This window comes from Salminus brasiliensis, chromosome 21, assembly GCF_030463535.1.
Source record: "Salminus brasiliensis chromosome 21, fSalBra1.hap2, whole genome shotgun sequence".
In the NCBI taxonomy this organism is placed as follows: domain Eukaryota; kingdom Metazoa; phylum Chordata; class Actinopteri; order Characiformes; family Bryconidae; genus Salminus; species Salminus brasiliensis.
Window position 1 is genome coordinate 251,589 of NC_132898.1, and position 19,856 is coordinate 271,444.

The window sequence follows — 19,856 nt, forward strand, 5'->3', positions numbered from 1 at the left end:
TCAGCGCATGGGAGAGATGTTTGAGTGTGTGCTTTTCACTGCCAGTCTCGCGAAGGTAGGAACTCTCCTGCTGTCCAGCTGGATGGAGGTCTGATGTTCTGAGTATAAAGAAATTAACTGTTAATATAGATCAGTTATAAACCCTGAATGTCCGGCTGCGAAGGACCTCTTTGTAACCCCATGCTTCTTCTGTTCCAGTACGCTGATCCGGTCACAGACTTGCTGGACCAGTGTGGAGTGTTTCGGACTCGCCTTTTCCGAGAGTCCTGCGTCTTCCACCAGGGCTGCTACGTCAAGGACCTGAGCCGGCTCGGCCGTGAGCTCAGCAAGACCCTCATTCTGGACAATTCTCCAGCCTCCTACATCTTCCACCCTGAGAACGCTGTGAGTACCTGCAGATCTGCAGATGTTTACAGAACCAGTCCTCCTCACAGCTCCACAGCTGGACCACAGACCACCTGATACTGACGGACCATAATTCTGCTCTACAGTTTCAATTATCTGTGCATTTTAGCAATATATTAAATGACAGTGTTTTAAATAGGCTGAATTTCTTTTAGCTTTAAGTACGCTATTCGGACATAAGTATTGGGACACCTGCTCATTCAGTGTTTCCTCTAAAATCAAGAGTATTAAAATGAGTTCTATTGGTAGTACTTCTTCTCTGCAGGGACTAGACAAGCTGTGTGTGTGCATTTGCACATCTGTGTCAATTCATTAGAAATATTCAGTTTATTAATAAACAGTTTAATATTGACCTTACACTAGGAGCAGTCCTTTAGTGTCTGTCCTCTGCTCCACTGGAGAGGTCCATTCTGAGCTGGGTGTCTCCTCAGGTGCCTGTGGTGTCTTGGTTTGACGACCTGGAGGACACAGAACTGCTGAACCTGCTGCCTGTGTTCGAGGAGCTCAGCGGAGCAGAAGACGTCTGCGCCAAACTGAAGCAGCTCCGAGAACCGTGACAAGGACCTTCTACACCCACGCCTGTGTTCCCGAAGACCTCAGGCTGAGGGTATCCAGCACCAGGAGAGCCTTTAAAGCCTCTAAAATGCCTTATTCTGCAAAAAACACCACCTACACACTCCAACAGAGGCACTGAAACGTCACAGTGTGTGTGTGTGTGTGTGTGTGTGTGTGTGTGTGTGTGTGTGTGTGTGTGTGTGTGTATCGGGTCCACGTTTAGATTACGTTCGTTTTTCCTCTTTGGAAACAATCAGACATGAGCAGACTTTAAAGTTCCCAAGCCTTTACTCCTCGCACAGCGCCCGCGCCACTTAGCCCGAACCTTAAACCTCAGTCCAGCGTCTGCCCCTTTATCCCACTGCAGAGAACTTCCTGCTGAGTGTAGTCACACTAAATACAGTTCCTGTGTGTGGAAGGTCTCTTATTAATTACTCATCTTATTATAAGATGTTTATGCTGGGTTTAGGTGACGTAACCTAGTAAAATGATCTTATTCTACTGGAGCAAATTTGAAGTGAGCGCATGTTATTACAGAAACTAGGTTTCTTAAAACTGGATTATTTTTTGAGTACAGATAATCTGAATCCCACAATAGGAAATTATATATATATTATATATAATATTCTATATTTACATATTTAGGATGATTTCACTCAGCAGGACGTCTTTTCTGCAGTGTGTAAATCCTCTACAGTACTACAACTCCACTGCCGCCGCTCACATGATTTTATGCCGTTAAAAAGAGTCCGATCAGAAGCCTTTACACTTCTGCGTTGTGCCTTTAGAGATTTTTACTTTCCATTGATTTGATTCTAGCCTTTCTGATGTGCTTTACTTCACATGCGTCTAGCCCCTTTTTTGTACTTTTGAGGAAAGAGCCCTTTTCCTCACTGTGTTTCTGTGTTCCTGGGACCATAGTGGCCATAGCCGGTTAGGGACCATTTCCAGGGAGGGGTGTAATGTGATTTTATAAAGCTAACATAAACATGTCCACTGAAGAGCAATTCCAGCAAATTTTTAAATTCACTGCGTAATGAAAGACTCAGCTGTTCTACAGTGGAGGTTCTAGATAATCTCCCCCAGTCAGAGCTGGAGTGCTACAGTGGAGGTTCTAGATAAGCTCCCCCAGTCAGAGCTGTGGTTCTACAGTGGAGGTTCTAGATAAGCTCCCCCAGTCAGAGCTGTGGTTCTACAGTGGAGGTGAAGGGAAGCAGACGTCTGAAGCTCTAATAAAAGCTCCTCACAGAAAGTTCTTCACCTAATGATGATGAAGACGCTGCCTGATGCCTGAGACACGGTTCTACCAGAGTTCTGAGAAGAGTTCGGCTCTAGTCCAATTAACAGCACCTGTGTGCTTGGAGTTTCAGGTGAGGGGCGGAGCTTAGCCCTTACTCACTTGCTGACTTGAGCCATGAGCTCCCCACTGAGGCCAGCAGAGGGAGACATTACACTTCTCCACTATTTTACCCTCATCATCATCATCATCATCATCTTCATCATTCCATATAAAACTCAGAAGACTCGTGTAGCTGCACTGGTGGGTTTGGATAGGAGATAAATTATGGGCTGTATCTGTGATGTTGTAGTCATGGCGACCGACACCTGCTTCCATTCACCTCCACTGTAGAGAGATCAGAGTGGGTCAGTTTCTCTACAGTGGAGGTCAGATTCACACCGAACCCCCAAACCCGACTCTGACTGAGTTCAGCTCTCTCTCTGAGTTAATCCAGAAATCAGTGAATTTGACTTTATAGTGTTTATAAAATTCTAAAGACGCCTAATCTGTATTTTATAAGATGAGGATGGCGAGAGCCGTTACTGTCGGGATTCTGTTTGCAGCCACAGGGTTATTAAACCTTTTTGAAATGATTATGCAATGGTTTATATTTCGCATAATAGAGTTTATCAAATGATGTATTGGAGCTGGTGCCATATATAGGTGCTATACTCTTTCGCGCCACGGGCTCTGCAGGGTTCTGTGTGTATTCTGAGGTCATAAATAAACAAAGAGAATACATATCTCAACTCGGCCGAATTTCCCTGCGACTAAATCTGGGCTGTAAATTTGACTATGGAGTGAAGAGTGTAGCTGTGCAGCTCTTGGGTTATGACCCGAACATGCCATGCCTGAGTCCAGCCCAGTGCCTATACTGAGCTTCTAACTGCTGAGCAGCCAGGTCAGTCAATAAGCAAGCACAGAGAGGGTTTCTCTGGAAGACCGCGGGTCTTACTGAAGAGGGAAATATGCTAAAGGTATTCTAAACTGTATTATATAGTAGAATATGTAAAATAGGTACAAACACGTCCTTCCATCTCGCCCTGCCAGGAGAACCTAGCTCGGTGTTGTTTTTAAAGAACCTGCCTTTAACAGTATCTTTGTCACCCGTGCCCGTCAAACATGGTGGTGGTAGTTTCTTACACTGTCGACTTCCTGGAGGCAGTGCAGATAATCCCAAGTCACATTTCTTGCGTTTACCAAAGTTCTGAAACTTTGAGTTTGATGTTATACTGTGTTATTTTTTTTTATTTGCATGCATGTAGTGAATTCACTAAAGTTCCCTAAAACTAAAAACGCTCATAATAAAGTTCTAAAGATTCACATTTCTAAGCACTTAATGTTTAGAAATTCAATCTAACCCAACACTGGTAATGTGGACCAGAGCGCAGTGTAACCGGGCCAGTTCCACCTTTTTTTATTAGAAGGCTGCATGCATAGGTGCTTCATAGGACATGCAAAAGCATCACTGGGTAATGTACAAACAAACAAACGCCAGGTGTTTATGAGCAGCTGATGGAAATGTAATGAGGTAAATGACCATAACAGAGGCATCCAGGCAGTTGGAACAAAGTCCTGGGATGGATTTTTACTTTCTGGACCTGGACTTACATAGAAAACCCTACCCATTTATTACACACTAAATGGCCAAAAGTTTGTGGACACCTGTTCATCCAAATATTTCTTCCAAACAGTGTTATAACGGTATTAATGTCACTCTACCCCAAGCTCACGTGTGTGCCACTCCAGCCTGACCTACCCTGACCTCCGCTGTTTATAAGTACTAAAGTAGTGCTTTTCCAGGCTTACGCATGTGTTACGAAGTCTTCCTATATATATTTATATATATATATTAAAGAAAGTGTTCCCACCAGGTTCTGGTAAAGCTCCACCGTCTCACAGCGCGAGCCCAATCTGTTTGGTCTGAGTGAGTTGTGTTTGTTGAAGTTTCTGCTGGTCAGAGAAGCTTTTTTAGATGAAAAGAAAATTTTACCAAACCAAATATTTTTACTTGGTGTCGTTTATGCCTCCCGCTGCACTGCTGAGTGTGTGGCGCCGTCGGAAGCGCTAGCGATCTGAGAAGGTGCTTTAAAATCAGTTGTTTTTCAGCCCACTTTCTCCTTTTCTACTCAAAGCTGTATCTGTATTTTCCTTTGACCTGTTTCCCCCTGTTTTCGTCCTCACTGGCATTTGATGTATATTCCGAGTTCAGATGTGAATTTTTTAATGTCATCTTTAAACACAAGCTGATTACTGATGTCTGAATTGTCTGAATTTGCAGTGTGGCGGAGATTCAGGAGGTGACAGGGCTACAATCTGACTGATGTTCAGACGGGCTGTGGTGTGCTTGATTTTAACTAGATGTAAGTGCGAGTGCAATACCAGCGTTTGACGTGTGAAGTCCCTGCGCACATACAACAAAAATCAGCAGTGGATGAAAATGTTGGAAAATTGAGCTTCTGGAGCAGAGCTGGATTAAAAGTGTAAGTTTATTATAATTTGTTTCCGTGAAGAAGTGAAAAAGCACAAGCCCGAGACCTGTCCGGTGACATCAGCCCGCAGCCTGGCTACACTGTTCTGTTTGTGTGACCAATAGGCTTGTTTGCATTCCCAATATAGCTTAATAAAGGTGATGCACAGTCCTGTGCTGTGTTTTATGCAGCATGACAAGCTGATTTAACCCTATATTCACTCATTTTTACCGCTGAGGATGAGCTGACAGCAGAATACGCTCGTTAATGTACGGGTGTTTCCCCAAACCGGTATGATTTCTCTTAACTGTGTGATCACACAGCGTAGGAAACGCTGCAGTGTGGTCAGAGTCTCCATACCTGGCTGCTGATTTAGGCGGTTGAGTGATGTCAGTGATAGTTTAATGATGACAGGGATATGTGTCATGTTTAAAGTTGTTTGGTTGAATGAGTGTATTGTAACAGATTATCATAGATAATGCCGGTACCACCGGGACCACCTTACTAAAAGAATGCAGATTCAACGTGACCAGCAGATGGCGTGGTTCTGCACGTTTCCTCACGGTTCTGTTATCGTGTCAGCCCCACAGTCCGTGCGTTAGTTAGGAGAGTTTGGTACTAGGAGGTACGCAGAGGTTAACACCAAGCACACCCCGGCTCGCTCTCTCCGCCAGGTGAAAATGGCACTGCTCTGTTTACTGATTGAGGAATGTGTGTGTGTGTGTGTGTGTGTGTGTGTGTGTGTGTGAGAGAGAGAACTCTGATGAGCGCCTGTGTTCTGGAGGATTGATGGCGTGCTCAGTGTTGTAACGCGGTGCAGCTGGAACACCTGGCCCTGAAGAACAGCTCCATCTTCCGGGCTTGTTTTTGGACCAGAGTGCGGACAGTAGAGTTGCCAATTTGAGACTATGCAGATCATACAGTACAATGCAAACAGCCGTCTGTGTCCAGTCTGTTCATGTTCTAGATACTGTTTTTACAAACAAACTGTCCTCAGAGAACCTGCAGTCAGACACATGCTGGATGAGACGCAGTTCTGTTTTTCGATTATTCCTTTGGTTTTTTTAATTAGGAAATTGGCAATAAAGGTATTATTGATCTATTTGGTCTTTATTGTGTCTTTATTACAACTTATATACTTTTATACAGACAACATGGAACACTAAATTAATATACACTGATCAGAACCTCAGGCAGGTCTTGTGGGGTGTTCTCTCACGATATGCAGTGGTCAGTTCCAACCAAGAGTGCTCCAAGGATGGACAACTGGTGACCTGGTGACAGGGTGATGGGCTCCCATAGTTCACTGATGCTCATTGAGGCCCCGCCCCCTCGCAGCTTACAGGACTTACAGGATCTGCTGCTGACGTTAGTCTTGGTGCCGGAGACCACAGCAGCACACCTTCAGAGCTCTTATAGAGTCAATGCCTTGTCAGTTCAGAGGCACCAAACAGCTCTGTGGTTTTAATGTTATGGCTACTGCAAAATCTCTTTAATATTTTCACGCCTGCTTTATCCTCATAACCTGTCCCACGCTGATCTCACCTTTCGTGAGACGATGCTGAAGAAACAATGAGGCCGTTTGTAAACATCATGTTGTGAACATCAATTTGGAAGTCAAATCCATCCACAGCTCCCCTGGAGCACATCACCCTCAGAGCCAGGACAGAGCCGCCTACGCGTGAGGATTACTCACTACTACATCAATAACTTACACCTTAGCATATTTCATTGATGTCCACAAGTTTGTAGACACCAGCGTTCTTTCTGAAATCAAGGGCATTAGTTGTGGGTTTGCTGCAGGAACAGCTCCTCACAGAAAGTTCTTCACCTAATGGTGATGAAGACGCTGCCTGATGCCTGAGACACGGTTCTACCAGAGTTCTGAGAAGAGTTCGGCTCTAGAACCTGCTTTTAGAACCAGATCATTAAAATGGTGGAGGGATACATGCTGCAGGGTGTAGTGCGGCTACAGAAAGTAGTCCCTAAAGAAAACTGCATTAGTTCAGATTCTCTATTCACTATTTGACCTTCATCATCATCATCATCATCATCATCATTCCATATAAAACTCAGAAGACTCGTGTAGCTGCACTGGTGGGTTTGGATAGGAGATAAATTATGGGCTGTATCTGTGTGGTAGTCATGGCGACCGACGCCTGCTTCCATTCACTGAGGGGTCAGTTTCTCTGCAGAGAAGCTCAGTGTCACTCTGACTCTGGGGTTGGAGTTTGGGAATTTGTGGACTTGCCCTATTAAAGCCACTCTGCTTCATTTTGAAGGTCTTTTGAATACGGCTCTGCTGACATTTCCCTCATTTGCCTGCCTCAGTATCTTTCTCTCTATCTTCCTGCTGATTGGATGAACAGATAGATGAGCTTCAGTTCATGCAAACACAACCAAATTGAGTCGTTCTGAGACTTCTGTTACAGAGGAAGAGGAGGAGGAGGAAGGGTTGGTGGATCTTTAGGGTGTATCGCACATTGTCTACCGATCTCTGCCCAGAGAGGACGTCCCTGTGAGACAACCTGCCTCAGCTTTAATGAGAATTTACACTCTCAGGTAAGTCTGACCTTAACCCTGCAGAGCTGAACCTGTCCTTTAATCTGGAGAGGCTGGCTTGGCGCCGACCCACAGCTCTGGGGGCTCTTTTCAGCGTCTCAGACGTTCAGCATGTCTGTGAGGTGAGGGATGGTCAGTGGAGATGGGCAGATAGAACCTGAGCAGCTGTTATTTAGGTCGTTAGATCTGACTGTGATTATCTGATGATCTTTACCTGGATGCAGAGTCAAAGAAAGACTTTCTGCTGCAGGTTTTAACCTCTCCTCTGTCTGTGTGAGAATGAGGTGACCCGTATCGAGCACTGTGATTGGATATTCACACCATATCTCCCACCCCTGCTCTCCACACAAGTGAGAGTTCTTTGACCGGTAAAGTGGAACCTTAACAACCTGCCTGTCTTTTTACCAAGAGTTCTCTAACCAGGCATAGAACCATTTCAGCCTCAAGCAGGTTCTATACAGCACCAGTGCCTGTGTTAAAGAACCCTGGAAGAACCTTGTAGGTAAGGAGAAAGTGAATGAGCTGCTTCAGATAGCAGAACTTTATCTGACCCATCTGTGCTCATGTGGACGCCAGTGAGGACACTGTATGGAGCAGAGGTGGGCAGTTCCGGTCCTGGAGGGTCAAGCACACCTGATTCAGTGCACCTGTTGACCGGCAGGTTTAGCAGGTCTGTTAGAGCAGGGGAAGGGAATCAGTTGTCCAGCCCTGGTATGGATGCTAATGTAGACACTGGTGTGGATGGCATGTGAATGGCCACGTGGACTAAAGGAAGAAGCTCGAACCCAGATCAGGGTCAGAGTCTCAGGGACAGATGATGATGGAACCGCGTTGGTCAGTAGATCCGGATCTGGATCAGAACTGCAGGCTGTTTACTAATTAATAATTGGACATTCGTGAGGACACTCGTGTAGACGTGCAGATGTTTGATTGGACACTAGCAAACCTCAAATGAAACATTCAAAAGTGCAGAAGTGCGTCTGTAGAGGACGGGACTCTCTGCATGTGTAAGTGTATGATATGAAGAACCACCCGTAACCTTTTGGAACCATCTACTGGATGTCCTTCATTATAGGACAGACCCACTTTAACGAGTAGTCGTGGTTCTGCTCTACAGAACCTTCCACACCCCGTTTCCAGGCCTGGATGAGTACGGATGTGGAAAACAGGAAAGCTGCAGATAGGAAAATGTCCTCAGCCTGAATATCTGATAGCCTCCTAATCTGAACCTCTTCCTGTGAGTGGAGGAAGAATCTGTGTCTGAGAGCCGGCTCTGACTGAGGGACAAAAGCTTTAAAAAGCTGCAGATGTTTGTTTTATGGTGTGAAACAGAAGTTTAGGGGTTAAACGTGTCTTGCTCTGATTTGTAGGAGTTTTCATCCTGTTCTCTGATTAGGATCTAGAACCCACCGATGCACCATGGAGCACACCTTCAGAGCCGTCACTTACACCACCGGCATTCTCATCTGGAGAATTGAGGTGAGGGACAGATACACTGATCTTATCTGTGTACACATCCCTGTATGTATTACTGATTTACGTTATGTAGAGAAGTATATACATTCATTCATGAGCCAAAACATTATGACCACCTGACTGATACACTGCTGCTGTCAAAACAGCTCCCTCTACAGACCCTTGAAGGTTCCAGCACTATGATCTGACCCTCGTCAGAGTGTCCCAGGTCTTCACGCTTCCCATTTCTATGCATGTAGCGCTGATACCACACCTCCACCTACACGGTTACCTTCACCTGGGTCATAATGTTTTGGCATGTTTTGTTAATGTTTCTTTATTTTAAAAAAACAGGTAACAAAGGTGGAATAATCTTAAATATTCTTAAATGTCAAAATGACAAATATTAGAAACACTGACCAGATCAGAGACAAAGCTACTTTGAAGACACACCGTTTTTAAAATATTTTTTGTTCCAAAAACGCTGAAATGTTCCTGAAACAGAAACTGGAGCTGGTTCAGGTTCCTGAGAAGTCGTACGGGAGCTTCTATGAGGGCGACTGCTACGTTCTGCTGTCTGTAAGTCTCTCAGAGTATCTAGAACAGCTCTCCTATGTTTACTGAAAAGCCCGGTTCTGTGATTTTATCATTCAGTTCACTTTTCACAATAAAGGTTCTAAGTGGTTCTGGATTTATTTGGGTCTGGGGGGAATTTGTTGGTATAGAACCTTTATATCAGAGTTTTCAAGCTTTCAGTGTGTGTGTGTGTGTGAGTGTGAGTGTGTGAGTGTGTGTGTGTGTGAGTGTGAGTGTGAGTGTGAGTGTTTGTGAGTGTGTGTGTGAGTGTGAGTGTTTGTGAGTGTGTGTGTGTGAGTGTGTGAGTGTTTGTGAGTGTGAGTGTGTGTGTGTGTGTGAGTGTGTGTGTGTGTGTGTGTGTGACTGTGTGAGTGTTTGTGTGTGTGTGTGTGTGTGTGAGTGTGTGTGTGAGAGTGTGTTGTTTTGCATGTGTTTTGCATGGTCAAATATGACACAGAAAAACAAAAGGCTGAAAACTCTTCCACCCCCACCTTCATCATCCTCCTCACTCACCCCCACCTTCATCATCCTCCTCACTTTCCCCCACCTTCATCATCCTCTTCACTCACCCCCACCTTCATCATCCTCCTCACTCACCTTCATCTCTCCTAGACGAAGAAAGTGGGCGGGTCCCTGATGTACGACATTCACTACTGGATTGGCTCTCAGTCCTCTCAGGATGAACAGGGAGCCGCTGCCGTTTACACCATCCAGCTGGATGACTACCTGGGCTCGTCGCCGGTCCAGCACCGGGAAGTCCAGCACCACGAGTCCAGTGCTTTCTGCGGATACTTCAAACAGGGCATCATGTGAGCTCCGCTAGGCTTTCTCTGAGTTTGGTCTGTTTGTTTGTTTGTTTGTTTGTATTTAAATAAACAAACGGGGGGGGGGGGGGCACACCACCTATTCTCCTTACAATGAAACAGGTAAAGTACAAATATAGACAAAATACACCAAATGTCCAAATGTTTGTGGACACCCCTTTTAGTGAAAGTGTTCAGCTACTGTAAGCTGCACCCATTGCTGACACAGATGTGCAAATGCACACACACAGCTTGTCTAGTCCCTGTAGAGAAGAAGTACTGCCAATAGAATAGGACTCTCTGGAGCAGATCAGCATGATCCTATTGGCTCCAATGCCTAGAGGGGTATAAAGCCCCCCAGCATTGAGGAGCTGTGGATCAGTGGAAGAGCTGTGATTTCTGGAATGATGGTGGAGGAGCTCCATCCAGTACTTTTATGTTAGAATTCTGGTTCCAGTGGATCATACATGCATATGGAGCATCGAATTTCAGGAAGCAGGAAGCTGCAGGTAGAGCAGATATTTAGCTTCAGGCTGCAGGACATCATTTCATGCAAAGGATATGTACACACCTCTGACTTCCTTGTTGAACATCATGTCCGAATACATTTGGGGGCTTAAAATAAGGTTACTATGAACAATAGTATGGAAGCTATATACTCTTTATAGAATAGAGACAGTCTTGGGAGGCGGAGACATGAGACTGAGACAATCCCAGGGGCGGGGCTATGTGACAGAGTCTGGAAGAATGAAGTAAATGAATATTCATTAAAAAGCTCTTTTCTTAGTTACAAACAGGGAGGAGTGGCATCAGGGATGAGACACGTAGAAACGAACTGCTATGAGATTCAAAGGCTGCTGCACGTGAAAGGACAGAGGAAGGTGACCGCCAAAGAGGTGAGGAGAGCAGCTCACACAGCACTCGCAGTTTAGGGACTACTTTTAGCCGCACAACACCCTGCAGCATGTATCCCTCCACCATTTTAATGATCTGATTTTAAAAGCAGGTTCTAGAGCCGAACTCTTCTCAGAACTCTGGTAGAACCGTGTCTCAGGCATCAGGCAGCGTCTTCATCACCATTAGGTGAAGAACTTTCTGTGAGGAGCTTTTATTATTAGAGCTGCAGACGTCTGCTTCCCTTCTCCTCCACTGTAGAACTCCAGCTCTGACTGGGGGAAATTATCTAGAACCTCCACTGTAGAACTCCAGCTCTGACTGGGGGAGCTTATCTAGAACTTCCACTGTAGAACTCCAGCTCTGACTGGGGGAGGTTATCTAGAACCTCCACTGTAGAACTCCAGCTCTGACTGGGGAGGTTATCTAGAACCTGCACTGTAGAACTCCAGCTCTGACTGGGGGAGATTATCTAGAACCTCCACTGTAGAACTCCAGCTCTGACTGGGGGAGATTATCTAGAACCTCCACTGTAGAACCACAGCTCTGACTGGGGGAGCTTACCCAGAACCGAGTGATTCACACTAAACCCCCCAAACCCCCACTCTGACTGACTCTGTTCATCTTAACTGTTTAATTATGCAGTTCTGTTAAATGCTGCAGTGGATTCTCGTGTTTAAGGTGGAGATGAGCTGGAAGAGCTTTAATATCGGTGATGTTTTTCTGCTGGACATTGGAAAGACCATTATCCAGTGGAATGGGCCTGACAGTAACAAACAGGAACGGCTGAAGGTTTGTACGATACTTTTTATATGGAATTACAGCCCCAAACAGTTTCACAATATGGTATCCATGGTTTCTGTGGTATCCAAGGTTCCTGTGGTATCCAAAGTTCCTGTGGCATCCAGGACTCCTGTTGTAACCAGGGCTCCTGTTGTAACCAGGGTTCCTGTTGTAACCAGGGTTCCTGTTGTATCCAGGGCTCCTGTTGTATCCAGGGCTCCTGTTGTATCCAGGGCTCCTGTTGTAACCAGGGTTCCTGTGGTATCCAGGGTTCCTGTGGTATCCAGGGCTCCTGTTGTATCCAGGGCTCCTGTTGTATCCAGGGTTCCTGTGGTATCCAGGGTTCCTGTGGTATCCAGGGCTCCTGTTGTAACCAGGATTCCTGTGGTATGCACGGTTCTTGTGGTGTATGTTTAGGTGTAAGCCTTTCCTGTAATGATGTGTCCTGTTGAACTGAAGGGAATGCTGCTGGCTAAGGACATCCGTGACCGTGAGAGAGGCGGCAGGGCTGAGATCGGGGTGATCGAGGGCGATGGAGAAAAGAATTCCCCTGTTTTAATGGAGGCTCTGACTAATATAATCGGAGAGCGGCCCGATAAACTGCCCAGCGGGACGCCAGACGACAAAGCCGACCAGGAGCAGATGGCCCAGGTCACGCTCTTCCAGTAAGTGTACATGGTAGCGCAGTGTTTGTCATTGTTCATTCAGAGTCTGTGAGACAGGTGTGTTATTCAGAAATTCATCATATTATTAATTATAAACTGAGCGGCGCAAAAAGCAGGAAATAGAAATAAAATTGACACACTTCTATTACCCAGAAAGAGCCTCACCAGCTCGGACAGACGTCCCTGTAGTTACAAATGTAATAAACAGTCTAATGAACAGTCTAATGAACAGTCTAATAAACAGTCTAATGAACAGTCTAATAAACAGTCTAATAAACAGTCTAATGAACAGTCTAATAAACAGTCTAATAAACAGTCTAATAAACAGTCTAATGAACAGTCTAATGAACAGTCTAATAAACAGTCTAATAAACAGTCTAATGAACAGTCTAATAAACAGTCTAATAAACAGTCTAATGAACAGTCTAATAAACAGTCTAATAAACAGTCTAATGAACAGTCTAATAAACAGTCTAATGAACAGTCTAATGAACAGTCTAATAAACAGTCTAATGAACAGTCTAATAAACAGTCTAATAAACAGTCTAATGAACAGTCTAATGAACAGTCTAATAAACAGTCTAATGAACAGTCTAATGAACAGTCTAATAAACAGTCTAATGAACAGTCTAATGAACAGTCTAATAAACAGTCTAATGAACAGTCTAATGAACAGTCTAATAAACAGTCTAATGAACAGTCTAATAAACAGTCTAATAAACAGTCTAATGAACAGTCTAATGAACAGTCTAATAAACAGTCTAATGAACAGTCTAATAAACAGTCTAATGAAGCTCACCCAGAGCAGTATCTCTGTTTGTGCGTCTGGACGACCTTGTGTGTAGCTGCTCTGGTACTAACCTGGTACACACCCTGCAGTGTGTCTGATGCTGATGGAGAAATGAAGGTCAGAGAGGTCGCAACCAGACCCCTGGGGAAGGATCTGCTCAATAATGATGTAAGTGACATCAGTATCAGAGTGTTTGTCAGTGACAGGTTGAGTTCAATGAAGATGTTCATGACGAAGCCTGTAGTGATGCTATAGCAGAACCGTTGTTGGTTCCATAAAGAACCATTTTTATGAGTTGTGAGTATGAAGAACCTTTGAATTGGTAAAGAAACTTTACGTTGACTGATCTGTGGACCGGTATGTGGACCGATATGTGGACCGGTATGTGGACCGGTATGTGGACCGATATGTGGACCGGTATGTGGACCGATATGTGGTTCTGTGCCGTGTGTCAGTGCTGACTGTTCTGACTGAACTGAAGAGATTCAGTGCTCTGACTCGGGGCTGGACTGTGTTTCAGGACTGCTACATCCTGGACCAGGGCGGAGTAAAGCTGTTTGTCTGGAAGGGGAAAAGAGCCAACAAGGCCGAGAAGCAGGCAGCCATGTCCAGAGCTCTGGTCAGCAGTTCATTATGATATAATTCATAATTCATAATTCATCATTCAGAACTGAAACAGACATAACCTGTTAACCATTACCATAACCTGACATAACCTGACTCATTCTGTAAACGCACATTAATGACAGGTATGAGAAAGCATCACAGCATCACAGCATCACAGCATCACTCCCATCACTCCCATCACTCCCATTACTCCCATCACTCCTATCATTCCCATCACTCCCATCACTCCCATCACTCCCATTCTGATGAGTTCTAAATGATTGTTATTAGAAACTGTTAATAAAAGTACAGTTTCTCTTACATATTTTTAACTTTTCTGTACAGAAGTGGACTGTAAAATATTATTAAATATTAAACAGTTAACAGTTACAGTGCAAACATGATCAGTTTGAGTACATAATAATAGATAATAAAAAAAAGGCTGTGCCTCTCAGGTCAGTTGGAGTCATATTTACCCTGTTCTGGTTTATAGCTGGGCTCTCTGTACTGTTTGTAAGTGTTGTGTGTGCCGACGCTCATCTGTACAGATTTCTGTTTGTCCTACAGGAGTTCATTAAGCTGAAGGGTTATCCTCTCACCACTAACGTGGAGGCTGTGAATGACGGCGCTGAGTCTGCGCTTTTTAAGCAGCTTTTCCAGAGCTGGACCGTCAGAGATCAGACCATGGGCCTTGGACGCACTCACACTGTGGGCCGAGTGGGTATGTGTCCAGGGGGATTAGTGTGGAGGGGACGGTTACTGTGGGTCCTGTAGCGAAAGAACGTGGATGAGGGAAACATCCATCCATCTGTAGAATCTGGAATAATCCTCATATCTCCAGTCACACAGCAGACGCCTGTTCCTGTAACCCTGTCTCTCTCATTGTTCAGCTAAGGTCTCGCAGGAGAAGTTTGATGCCGCTCAGATGCACTTGATGCCTGAGGTTGCTGCTCAGGAGCGCATGGTGGACGATGGCAGCGGACAGCTGCAGGTACGGATGTCATCTTTAGCAGAAATGGTTCCGTATAGTGTAAAAAGGTTCCCTTGACTTGTAGCGATAGCAGAACCCTTTTTGGGCCAGAAGAGTTCTAATAATTCTGCACATTTCACACAGAAAACAGCTTTCCTAATATACAGCATAAAAAACAGCCATGTAATCATGCATTACCCATTATGCAATGAAATGTCACACACACACACACACACACACACTGAGCTTCTCTAGCTGCTGTTGGAGCACTAAGCCTCTGATTCTGGCTGTATTGATAAGATGATAAAAGGCTGTTCTGGTGATCGCTTTGATGGGTCTGAGTAGGAATGATGGAATGATGTGTTAAAAGCAGAAAAAGATCAATAGAAACAGATCAAAGGAAGCCAGTCTGATCTCTCAGCTGTGTTGTATTCTCACTGTAAGGTCTGGAGGATTGAAAATCTGGAGCTGGCTGAAGTTGACCCAAAAACATACGGCTACTTCTACGGGGGCGACTGCTACGTCATCCTCTACACCTACGAGGTCAATGGGAAGAAAAACTACATCCTTTACATGTGGCAGGTAAACACGATCAGATCCTCCTGAATCATGAGTTTTAGAATGGGACCTCATCATTGAAGGGCCCATATTATTAAAGATTTTGTGACGTCACAATAACTAATAAGTAGACAACAAATACATTAAATATGTAGCATATGAGCTACAGCAACAGCAGGCTATCATTAATTAACTGGTGGACTGGTCTGCAGGCCTGTCATGACATGACATACATTGTTCCAGAAATGATCAATTATATTATTGTCATTTTAGCAACATTTTATGCCACTAATATAATAATAATATAATAGCAGAATATGATACAATCATATAACAGCAGTGAATGTTCATTAAGAATAGCCACACGTCGGAACTGAAGGATAAAAAATGTTGAACAATTCCAAACATCCAAACTTAAATAAAACTTTAATAAAACCACTGTATTAAAACAAAGTGACATGTCAGTTTATTGACATTACTGGGCTCTCCTCACTGAGTAAACATAATGGCCAATTGTTTTGCTCAGGGCCGACATGCCACCCAGGACGAGCTGGCAGCCTGTGCCTTCCAGGCCGTGAACGTTGATCAGCAGTACGGTGGGCAGCCTGTTCAAGTGAGGGTCACAATGGGCAAGGAACCCCGTCACTTTATGGCCATGTTCAGGGGCAAGATGGTTGTCTTCGAGGTGAGCATTATATCTGAAATTAAACCAGAATTAAGCTATGCCTTAAAGCCAAGAGCTGTTTAGGAAGCTTTACCGGAAGCAGCTGGTGAACCTGGAAATAAAAGATCTTCTTATAATCACACCTTCACTTTCAGGGCGGTACGTCCAGAAAAGGGGGCTCGAATCCCGAACCCCTAGTCCGTCTCTTTCAGATCAGCGGCTCAAATCCGTCCAACACTAAAGCTATTGAGGTCCCAGCACAGGCATCTTCACTCAACTCTAATGACGTGTTCCTGCTGAAGAGCCAGGGGTCCATGTACCTGTGGTACGGCAAGGTGGGCAACCCTGATCAATTTAAATTGGATACAGTACCATCCTTTACTATAGTACAGTTTCAGCTCTTTAATTGAGTTAGATTGAGATACAGTACCACACTTTCACTATAGTACAGAACAGCTCTTTAATTGAGTTAGATTGAGATACAGTACCACACTTTCACTATAGTACAGAACAGCTCTTTAATTGAGTTAGATTGAGATACAGTACCATACTTTCACTATAGTACAGTTGAGTTAGATTGGGAGTAGATTAGATTGTGATGTAACTCGTCTTTGTGCTGTCACAGGGATCTAGTGGAGATGAGAGGGCTATGGCTAAAGAGGTCAGCACAGTTCTCGGTCGGGGGTTGTTCTCAGCAGAAATCATGGCTGAGGGTCAGGAACCTGTTGAATTCTGGAGTCTTCTGGGTGGAAAGGCTCCGTATGCAAACAACAAAAGGTAAATCTTAAGTGAGCTGTAACTAATAATCAGTATGTGGTGAAGGTGGTGAATGTGGTGAATGTGGTGAAGGTGGTGAAGATGGTGAAGATGGTGAAGGTGATGAAGATGGTGAAGATGGTGAAGGTGATGAAGATGGTGAAGGAGGTGAAGGTGGTGAAGATGGTGAAGGTGGTGAAGGTGGTGAGGATGGTGAAGGTGGTGAAGATGGTGAAGATGGTGAAAGTGGTGAAGGTAGTGAAGATGGTGAAGGAGGTGAAGGTGGTGAGGATGGTGAAGATGGTGAAAGTGGTGAAGGTAGTGAAGATGGTGAAGGAGGTGAAGGTGGTGAGGATGGTGAAGATGGTGAAGGTAGTGAAGATGGTGAAGATGGTGAAAGTGGTGAAGGTAGTGAAGATGGTGAAGGTGGTGAAGGTGGTAAAGATGGTGAAGATGGTGAAGGTGGTGAAGGTAGTGAAGATGGTGAAGGTGGTGAAGGTGGTGAAGATGGTGAAGGTGTACTGTTGGAATGCTGTTGAAAGGCTGGTGCTGAGCAGCTCCTACAGACAGTATGTTTTTATAGCACTGCAGTATCAGTGGGTGGGGCTAAATAGGCTGAGATATGTAAATTAATTATTTATTTATTTAATTATTAATTAATTAACAGTACATTCAAAACAGGCTTTCGCGCTTTTGTTTCCATATATGGACTGAAGGACTGGGGGAGTGAACGGTGTGTTTTATAACTTTAACAGTATTTACATATTCAAATTCCTTCATTTCAGTAAAGCGAGGGAATTCGTTTTCCCTGATAGAGGCTCTTTAAACTTCAGGTAAATTTACCTGAGCAGTTCAGACACTATTACAGCAGTATCTGTGTCCCTCCCCTACAGGCTACAACTGGCTGTTCAGGATCATCAGCCACGCCTCTTTGAGTGCTCCAATAAAACGGGCCGGTTCATCGTTACAGAGGTGACCGAGTTCACTCAGGATGACCTCAGTGAAGATGATGTGATGCTTTTGGACACGTGGGATCAGGTCTGTTGTATATAGGGGTCTCTCCCTGTTTACTTTGAGGGTCTTAGTTTCAGTAGCAGTGTGTGAAACTACCTCCATCATGTTTGGAAGCTGTCCTTTAGCCTGGCTGTCTTTCACTAAGCTGAAGCTGATCTTCTAAATGGTGCTCTATAACGCCACCAAGAGGAGATTCAGATAATACAGGAGTGGATTCTGTTATGAATAGAGAAAAAAGGGGTCACAGTCTCCAGGGGGCGTCTGGAGGAGTGTCTGTCCCGCTGCTGAGAGAACTGGTGAATGGCCGGTCTCCTTTTGTGGCCATGATTTGAGTGATGTTTGTTCAAGTGATTTGACTGAAAATGATTCTTATGCAAAACCAATGCAAACCAGAATAGAATGGGCTCACCTTGCCGGTCAGTCTCACTCCTGGCCTTTTTCAGGTATTCCTCTGGATAGGAAATCAGGCAAATGAAGTGGAGCGTCAGGAATCTGTGGTCACATGTCAGGAATACCTGCGAACCCACCCTGGCTCTCGCGACTGTGACACACCTATTCTGCTGATAAAGCAGGGGTTTGAGCCCCCCACCTTTACCGGCTGGTTCACCGCCTGGGACCCCATGAAATGGAGTGTGAGTTTGGTGCAGTTCTTAAATCCTGATCCTAGGGTGTTTTTCTGTTAATGAAGCGTGACTGTGCTCTGCTCTGGTAGGATGGGAAGACCTATGAGCAGCTGAAGAAGGAGCTGGGGGAAGTGACCTCAGTGGAAATCGTGACCTCAGTAGGATTTCTTCATTATAATGAAAAACCTTTGTGTTTTTACTGTAAAGATAAATGAAACACACACGGTTCTGACTGTTCTCCTCACAGGAGCCGGGAGCTAACCAGTCGAGTGTGGAGAACAAGACCTACCAGCCCTTTTCTCCAGAGGAGCTGATTAACAAAAATGCAGACGAGTTACCCAAAGGAGTGAACCCCTCACAGAAGGAGGTGAGAGACTGTCCACCACCTTCCTCTGCTCTCATCTTCATCTTCATCGTGTTCTTTGATGTCTGCTATTTTGCTGCAGTTAGTAAATACATACAGCTTTTCCTTCAAAGAGAATTCATCTACAAACACTCATTTCACAACCTCCTGACTGATTTATGTAAATGACCTTTGTTCTGATTGGCTTCCCTGTTTAGTGTCTCATCCTGAAAGCAGTCCTGATGGTGTGGATGGAAACTTTTCATTTAAAGCTGTTTTTATGGTTAAAATATCTGATTTGTTTATTTGTTTCTTTTCTTTTTCACAGAAGCATCTCTCAGACGCAGATTTCCACCTCATACTCCAAATGTCCAAAGACCAGTTTTCCAGTTTGCCGCAGTGGAAACAGTTAAATATCAAGAAGAAACACGGGCTGTTTTAAAATCTGATCTGAAATCAGATGTGTTTAAATCATCAGATCAGGAGCAGACAGATCATTTCCACACTGCCAGCCGTCTGTAAGCAGGGCACACCCGCGGTGCCAAAACACAATGGTTTTGGCTTTTCTATAAATAAATGTATAAACATTACAGTAGAGCGGCACATCAAAGCCCAGTACAGTCAATACTTTAATTTAAATAAGCAGCAACAGGTCGACTGTATTTATATATTTTGAGATTTAATAAAAACAGATGAAATAATAATTACAAAATGCAAATGAAAATGTGAAAATGTGCTGAATCTAATAAACACTGTATGACCATGATGAGGGGTCAGTGTTAGTGTCAGTGCTGTTGTACTGCTTGGCACCAGCATTAATTTGATGTGACTCTCTCTACATTATTTACACTTTGTTATTAAAGTGACACATTCTCAGTGTAATATGCTATATTTAATAACACAATAATAAAGACAGAAGCTCAGAATCAGTGATTAAAATGGAAGAACAGTAAATAAAATAATAATCATAACAACAGGAGCATGTTCAGCTTTCAGCTGTAAATATGAAAATGCTTTAAAGTCTAAGGCTCTGTTTCCCAGATCCAGATCATGTCTGTATTTTAAATATGGTATATATAATAAT

General features: G+C 44.2%; 2 protein-coding genes across 2 annotated transcripts in view; both read left to right on the forward strand.

Annotated features, from left to right (window-relative positions):
- Window positions 1-5,812, forward strand: part of ctdsp2 (CTD (carboxy-terminal domain, RNA polymerase II, polypeptide A) small phosphatase 2) — a 10,318-nt gene extending 4,506 nt beyond the window's left edge. Inside the window, exons 5-7 of the mRNA XM_072665778.1 lie at window positions 1-55; window positions 199-384; window positions 837-5,812. The exon at window positions 1-55 is cut by the window's left edge and continues 38 nt beyond it. Coding sequence (XP_072521879.1) covers window positions 1-55; window positions 199-384; window positions 837-962 — 367 coding nt within the window. The 3' untranslated portion in view covers window positions 963-5,812. The remainder of the gene's footprint in view (window positions 56-198; window positions 385-836) is intronic.
- Window positions 5,813-7,046: 1,234 nt separating this feature from the next.
- Window positions 7,047-19,518, forward strand: avil (advillin). The gene is made up of 20 exons (XM_072666566.1): window positions 7,047-7,272; window positions 8,669-8,751; window positions 9,232-9,306; window positions 9,916-10,112; window positions 10,894-11,002; window positions 11,682-11,792; window positions 12,243-12,448; window positions 13,328-13,406; window positions 13,759-13,857; window positions 14,412-14,565; window positions 14,735-14,835; window positions 15,259-15,396; window positions 15,899-16,057; window positions 16,192-16,371; window positions 16,662-16,813; window positions 17,686-17,830; window positions 18,250-18,438; window positions 18,519-18,587; window positions 18,677-18,796; window positions 19,101-19,518. Exons 2-20 carry the CDS (start codon window positions 8,692-8,694, stop codon window positions 19,212-19,214), a joined length of 2,457 nt encoding a protein of 818 aa, XP_072522667.1. The 5' UTR covers window positions 7,047-7,272; window positions 8,669-8,691; the 3' UTR covers window positions 19,215-19,518.
- Window positions 19,519-19,856: the final 338 nt, after the last annotated feature.

Coding starts and splice junctions, on each gene's coding strand:
- avil (XM_072666566.1), top strand. CDS start 8,692: ATGGAGCACACCTTCAGAGCCGTCACTTACACCACCGGCATTCTCATC. Junction 15,397..15,898: donor ACATCCTTTACATGTGGCAG/GTAAACACGATC, acceptor TGTTTTGCTCAG/GGCCGACATGCCACCCAGGA. Junction 17,831..18,249: donor TTTTGGACACGTGGGATCAG/GTCTGTTGTATA, acceptor GGCCTTTTTCAG/GTATTCCTCTGGATAGGAAA.